General features: G+C 34.7%; 1 protein-coding gene across 3 annotated transcripts in view; it reads right to left on the bottom strand.

Moving 5' to 3' along the window:
• LOC106877887 (uncharacterized) overlaps window positions 1-6,916 on the bottom strand; it is a 164,448-nt gene extending 157,532 nt beyond the window's left edge. For all 3 annotated transcript variants that reach the window (XM_014927039.2, XM_014926964.2, XM_014927110.2), the window contains exon 1: window positions 6,808-6,916. In XM_014927039.2, the coding sequence (XP_014782525.1) occupies window positions 6,808-6,862 (55 nt within the window). In that variant the 5' untranslated portion in view covers window positions 6,863-6,916. The remainder of the gene's footprint in view (window positions 1-6,807) is intronic.
• Window positions 6,917-7,697: the final 781 nt, after the last annotated feature.

The following is a 7,697-nucleotide window of genomic DNA, read 5'->3' as shown; positions in this document are numbered from 1 at the left end:
TTATTCTTGATAATTTTTATAACGCCGTCATCATATATATATATATATATATATATATATATATATATAAAATTATTGATTTAATATATAAATTGCATATACATTTCTATTCCATGCTGACTATCTAATAATAATCATTTACGTGATTTTATCCTTGTATTTAGTACAGTTCAGCCAGGATCATGACTAGAATCATTTTAACTACAATAAGAACAAGAGAGTGGGAGAGAGAAAGATTAGGAGAGTGAGAATGAGGAAGAGAGAAAAAGAAGAGAGAATGAAGGAGGGAGAAAGGAGGCAGAGAGAATGGGGGATGGAGAGAAAGAGGGAAAGAGAAAGACATACATTCACACACACATACGTGGCCTAGTGGTTAGGGTATTCAGCTCACGATCGTAAGGTTGTGAGTTCGAAAACCGGCGGCGCATTGTGTCTTTGAGCAAGACACTTTATTTCACATTGCTCCAGTCCACTCAGCTGGCAAAAAATTGGTAGTACCTGTATTTCAAAGAATCGGCCTTGTCACATTCTGTGTCATGCTGAATCTCCCTGAGAACTACGTTATGGGTACGTTTGTCTGCTGGAGTACTCAGCCACTCGCACGTTAATTTTACGAGCAGGCTGGAACCCTCGAAGTCGTAATCGACGGAGCGCCAGTTATATATACATACATATATGTATGCATATGTGTACATGATATGTATGTGCGTATGAATGTATGCTTCTCTCTTTCCCTCTTTCTCTCCCTTCCCTCATTCTCTCTTCCTCTTTTTCTCCTTCCCTCATTCTCTCTCTCCCAATTTTTCCCTCTCCCCCTCTTTCGTTCTCCCGTTCTTATTGTAGTTAAAATGATTCTAGTCATGATCCTGGCTGGACTGTACTAAAGACAAATACAACAATTCTTTACACTTATTAGCAGAAGACATCTAAGAAGATAAGTGTTGACTAATCTTGTCAATAAAATCTCCTCATGGCAGATTTAAAATAATGCCATCTGAATGTTATGGGTGCATTCATGGTAATTCTTTCGTTAAGACAAATGTTAGAACGTCTCCGAAATGTTTTAGATACTTAACTAATACTTATTCGTGATTATATGATTAAGATTTGTTAATGTGTGATAAAAATAATTAAAATATAAATGATTTTCAAAGCTTCCACATACATTTTATAGTTGATAATCTCTTTAGAGAAACATTTCTGTAGTATTCTTAGGTTTACATAATCTATGGTTGATGATTATCAAAACTGTCCTTTCTTTTCTCTCTCTCTCTCTCTCTCTCTCTCTCTCTCTTTCTTTCTCTCTCCTCTTCTCCCTCCTTAGCACGTCACACACTTCGCTACTTTGGCGATTTATCTTTCGTTATCCGATCGCCATATTTCTTAATATTGTAAAAAATTAAAATAATCTCAGTTCAAACTTGTTAATTTTCTATAGGAGAAAAGGAGCACCAATAATGATTTTTTTTTTCAGATACAAATTATAATAACCAAGCAACAAAATTAAAGTAAATTCAGAGCAAGTTAAAATAATCTTAGTGCAAATTGTTGTTGTTGTTGGCACTCCGTCGCTAACGACGTCGAGGGTTCCAGTTGATCCGATCAACGGAACAGCATGTTCGTGAAATTAACGTGCAAGTGGCTGAGCACTCCACAGACACATGTATCATTAACGTAGTTCTCGGGGATATTCAGCGTGACACAGTGTGACAAGGCTGGTCCTTTGAATTACAGGCACAACAGAAACAGGAAGTAAGAGTGAGAGAAAGTTGTGGTGAAAGAGTACAGCAGGGTTCGCCACCATCCCCTGTCGGAGCCTCGTGGGGCTTTAGGTGTTTTCGCTCAATAAACACTCACAACGCCCGGTCTGGGAATCGAAACCGCGATCCTATGACCGCGAGTCGCTGTCCTAATCACTGGGCCATTGCGCCTCCACTTTAGAGAAAATTAAATACTTTAAATAGATGCTTATGTTTTGAATTGTTTGAACATACGTTGATGCTTTTTAAATCTGAATTCATTTTATTTGACTTTGGCCTACAATACTACGTTTACTTACGAATAACAAAGTCAGTCGCAAAGCTTGTATTAAGCTACAATTACTGCTATTTTCCGAGAAGTCAAAACAGAGAAGCAAGCGGTGGCCACATGCGAAGTCTGCATTTGAAATTCATATGCGTGTACTGCCCGCTAAATGAGAAGATTGGCGAGCCATTGCTGCTGCTCATAACGTTAAGGAGACAAGAGAATATAATTATGTGAGCAAAAATCATGCATCACGTTTGCACAGCGAAAGTGTTTATGACAACCTCAAGAAGATAGATCATAATTATATCAAAGATAGATGATGAATGTATTTAATATATTGAATATGCTAAATGGATGCCAAAATTAATATGAAGAATTTTTGCCAATGTTTAGATTCACCATATAGGATTGATTGATATGCCACAACAAATTCTAGCAAGTCGTTATAGAAGAATGATTTCGCAGTGGTAAATGCGTTTACAGTCACAGTAACTGTTTTATATTAAATTCATAAAATATGTTTTGATACTTGTTACAAAATATTTTCGTTGAAAATTAAACTATATTTTAGGATTCGTTAGTTGAAAACCATCGGATAAATGGTTTGATGGGAATCTTTAATTATAGCTCAGTGATTATTCTAATTTTTTTCAAGGCTATTTTGATTTGTTCCGAAATTATATTATTTTGCTCCGAGGTTACTTTAATTTGTACTTGAGAAAATGTACTGACTGTATACCTTAGAGATGAAATGTTTATATTGTTATATTTGGGAAGAGTCGTAAACACACTCTCCTATTGTTGTTTGTCTATATTTCCCTTCCTTTCCTTTCCCCAAAGCAGTTGCTGTTGATTTATATTCTCGAAAATATTTTTCCCTATACCAATCGGTAGCCTCTTCAATGTCTTTTAAATGCTTGTTCTTGTTTTGTTTTCTTTTGTTTCAACTGCTTTTACTGTTATTATATCTCCAAAGTAGTAAGCATATGAACTAATAACATTTTTATTTTGTTTTCTTTCGTTGTTACAAAATCGAAGAGCTATTTATGACACAATGGAAATGATTTGGTTGTTTATAATTATTGTTAGCATTCGAAAGTCTTGCAAAACTTTGCTTTTAGTGTTGCTGTTAATGTTGATCAATTCTGATCAAGTAGACTAGTGATAAAAGACATTGTGACCGAGATCATCCCGACCTTTTTATTCAAGCAATGCACAACATTATCCATTGTCTCCTGCTTTTGTTTAACGACGATGTTGTTTGAGGGAGACTTCAACCTTATTTGTAACAGGACAAGCAACCACATAAAGAGTCACCTGTTGACTTGCAGCTATGTTTGGTGATCAATTATTATTAAGATATTAATGAAATACTCCGAGTTGTAGGATCTACTTGATCAGAGGCAACCAAGGAACATATTTTTCTATTAACTGCTTAATTATCAAAGAATCACTTTATGCTATTTCGATGTTACAAGCTTGGTGATTGAATAATGTTATTATGGGAAATAATTGTGTCACTTCAATTTTTTTTTTTTTAATTGAAGATAACATCAGGAATGCGAAACACAACTTTACTATCCAAATGATGCTCGGATGAATAGTATTAGTCCAAATGGAAATGATGTCCGGATGAATAGTGTCTGTACCAATATCAAAGATGTACGGATGAATATTATCTGTCCAAATAGATGAGATGTCAGGATTAATAGTATCTATCCAAATGAGAATGATATCCGGATGAATGGAATTTGTCCAAATAGGAAAGATTTTAGGATAAATAATGTGTATCCGTTGTCCGGATGAATAGCTCGTGTCGAAATGGAAATAGTGTTCGGATGAATAACTTGTGTCCAAATGAAAATAGTGTTCGGATGAATAGTATCTCTTCAACTGTGAATGATATCCTGATTAATAGTATCATATAATAATAACGTTTCTTACATAGGCACAAAGCTCGAAATTTAGGAAGAAGGGAACACTAGGTAATGTGGACTCCAGTATTTTACTGGTGCTTCATTTTATCGAAACCGAAAGGATCAAAGGCAAATTTAACCTCAGTGAAATTGGAATTCAGAATATAAAGAGCTGTAAGTATCACTATCCGCGGCTCTAACGATTCTGCCAATCAACTGCCCTTTATAATTTCTTATATTTGTACAAGGTCATGAATTTAATCGGATGCAAGAAAAAGTTGATTATACGAACTCCAGTATTTGTCTGATACGTTATTTCACTGATACGTTATTTCACCCTAGAGGAATGAAACGCAACGTTGACAACCGTGAATTTTGAACTTGGAACGTAAAAACCGAAACAAATACTGCAAGAAATTTTGTCCGACACCTTTACTATTCTGCAATGCAGCGCTTTAATCGTATCATGCAGTAATAACGTGTCTAAAACAGTGTCAAGGAGTTCTGTTCATAACTCGTAGCTCCAAGTTCGTTCTCTCTGCGCGGAAACATGGGCAAGTGTCTCCAACTACAGGCTTGGACCGATGAAAGTTTTGTGAGTGAACTTCGGTAGACAAAGACTACTAAGTGTTCCCATTGTTAGGTGATAGCCTTAATCCTTACCCTGGTTTAATTCTACCGCCTCGTTCTTTGGGGTCTTTATCGGGACCCACTCTGTTGCAAGCATCTGGCGTAGGTCTTTGGCTTGAATATAATTTCCTTTCCTTTCCCATCAGTCATCAAGCTCCTTCTAAAAACAGTCAGTTGCGAAACCTTTCCTTCTCTGACTAAACCATTAAAAAAAAAAGAAGCAAATATTGTTTTCCTCGGTTCATACGGTATTCAGTTTACACGGTTTTTCTGTAGTCCAATGACTGAAGTCACGAAGAAACTTACTGGTCCTTGCCTAGACTCTAAGCATATCAGAGAAAGAAAAAAACAGACTCCAGCTCTGGAATTAAATGCTTGAGAACACCTCTCCTCCAATCGACATAAGAATTCCCCAACTGAAGAAACATGGATACAACGGAAAACATTCAATCGCCTGAGAACGAGAACGGGGCAATCAAAAGTGACTTTGGTTAGATGGGGCTGCAAGATCAACTCAACCATCTGTGAATGTAGAGAATCAAACAATATTAAGGAGCACTACCTCATCTACCCTCTACTATCAAACCCATGCATTTCGAAAGACTTTGCAGAGTTTAATGAAAATGCAAAAAAATATTGTGTAAAGAATTGGGAAAGTGTCATATAATCATTACGCTGCGAAGAATCGAAAGAATTTTAGGATTTTGGTTTGGGCTCGGTTCGTTTTTGTTATTGTTGTTTTTACTATTTAGTTACTTCCACCTCAACTTCTCAGCAACTTTTCATTTTACTTTCGCTTCACTTCTTCGATGGTGACTTATACCACGCTCTCAACAAGCATTTCAGTTAGAATATATATATATATATATATATATATATATATATACATTTTGTTAAATATTTTCGACGTTGGAAAGCGTTTGATGGAAACTACGAAACAATTTATTATAAACTAAATAACTGATAAAAGAGTCTTAAGCAAGAGAGCCAGAATAATTGCTGGATCTTCAGTAACTTTAAAGCATACATCATACATACGTAGTAACATTATAGAAACAACGGGTAAAAGCTCTATTATTTTGGATAGAAGATAAAGCCCAATATTACGATACATGATAATCATATTTATTATATTCATTTCAATAAATAACTATTTCACGTTTGTTTGTGTTTTTATTAATATCATTAGAACTGTTTTTACGAGTTCGATTTATATGATGATTCGCAGAACCAACCTATCTTGTTAACTGAGGGGAAGTTGTACGTACTTATCACATTCACTCATGTAATAGAGTCAGTTATTTGATGAGAGATCAACGTCATTGATTCAGAGTGTAAGGAAAGAGAAGTGTATAAACCTTCTCCAATGACGTCAATATACTAAGTAAAATAATAGATACTCTAGACGTAATGTTTAATTTTTTTTTCTTTCGTAGGTGTCTATATTGGCTTTTGGCCTGCATCTTACTCATACTTGTTTCGTTTATCCCCTTGGGATAAAAAACAGGTTTGAATCCAGTCGACCAAGGATTCATTAAAATATGTGAGAATTATAAACTACTAGTAGGGAGAGAATGTGATCATATTGGTATATAGTATTTATTATTGCAAGTGTAAACAATTGAGAGTTAATATGTAGTTTAGTTATTTCATAATAATAGCGTTTGGGGAGAGAGGAACCTCAACTGATGATGAATTTCATTTAAAAATAAAATTTTCGATTCATTTTATTAATTTATATATTTTATATTTAAGTTCCCCTTCATAAAGTTTTTAGCGGCGTATAACTGATGTTTTTTTTTTATTATGCAGCAATGAGGATCGAGAAGTGATATTTTCTAACATTGTATTGAAATCTTAACTGTTATATTGAATTTAAATTTCGTTTGGGATTTTAATCTAACTTTACTTTATAAAATTACTTCTATTGATTCTCCCCACACCATTTGCTTTTATATGATTACTCACCGATTACTTCCACCAAAAACTTTTATTATTTAAAAATCTAAACTCAAAACAAAATTCAGTGAAATTTTCTGTCTCTGGTATTCCTAGCGTTCTCCACTATAGACCGTAAAATATAACAGATAATATTTCATTGATCCACGGAGTGACAAAACTTAAATCGATACTGTTCAGATTGGAGATATGTTAAATAGAATTGTGACAAATGGTGGACAATCAGTTTCAAAACAAGAAAAAAATAGTGGGTAACCAAATATTTTTGACATACCTGTTATAAAATATAACATTCCTAGAAAAGTGATTAATATTCGTTGATTCTTCATGGTGATAAGGACAAGAGTTAGCTCAACAAATACTGAACGAACAAAAACTAATGTATATGTTGAGCTTTTAAATAAATATTCGGCACAGCTGCACGAATCCCATCACCATTGTGTCTTCGCTGTACTTAGTAGAACAACAAAGAGCTGTTCCTTCATACCCATTACAGATAACTAAGTAAAATGCTTTCTTTTGTGTATAAAAATGATAGTAGAAAGGTATGAAACGCAGATGACAGACTTATAAAAACCTTCTGACATATTTCACGTTTCTTTAGTAATTACCAACAATTGCAATTGTTTGCTGTTGTTTGGATCCATGCTTCCCACAGGAGACTAAATTGATCTGATTCTTTTAACAAATACGTTAGATGCGTTTCTCATGAAGATGTGCTTTTTGTTAGTTTACCTTTTTTATTTTTTGTGGCGTGGGGAGGAGGTAAAAATATTATCATCATCATCGCCATCGTCATCGTCGCCGACATCCTTGTCGCCACAATAGTCTAAAACGTCTAGAAGTTATGAGTACCCACAATGTGTTGCATGGCTTTCTTTAAAAACAAGTTCTCATAGTGTTATTTCTATAAATATTACAGTAATAATCGGTAGCAAATGCATATATGGCTATTTTTGCCTCTCCTAGATGATCATGTGATACAAGATCTAGATGCATTTTTACTAGATGTTGCTTTTGTTAAGGATAAAGAAAAATGTCAATTCAAGGTATAAGGTACACATGCCTCATACATGTGTGTGTGTGTGTGTGCGTGTGTGTGTGTGTGTGTGTGTGTGTGTGTGTGTGTGTGTGTGTGTATGTGCGTGTGTGTGTGTCTCTGTG

This window comes from Octopus bimaculoides, chromosome 4 (assembly GCF_001194135.2).
Source record: "Octopus bimaculoides isolate UCB-OBI-ISO-001 chromosome 4, ASM119413v2, whole genome shotgun sequence".
Lineage (NCBI taxonomy): Eukaryota > Metazoa > Mollusca > Cephalopoda > Octopoda > Octopodidae > Octopus > Octopus bimaculoides.
The sequence above is the reverse complement of the archived record's forward strand: the minus strand, read 5'-3'. Positions and strand labels throughout refer to the sequence as shown.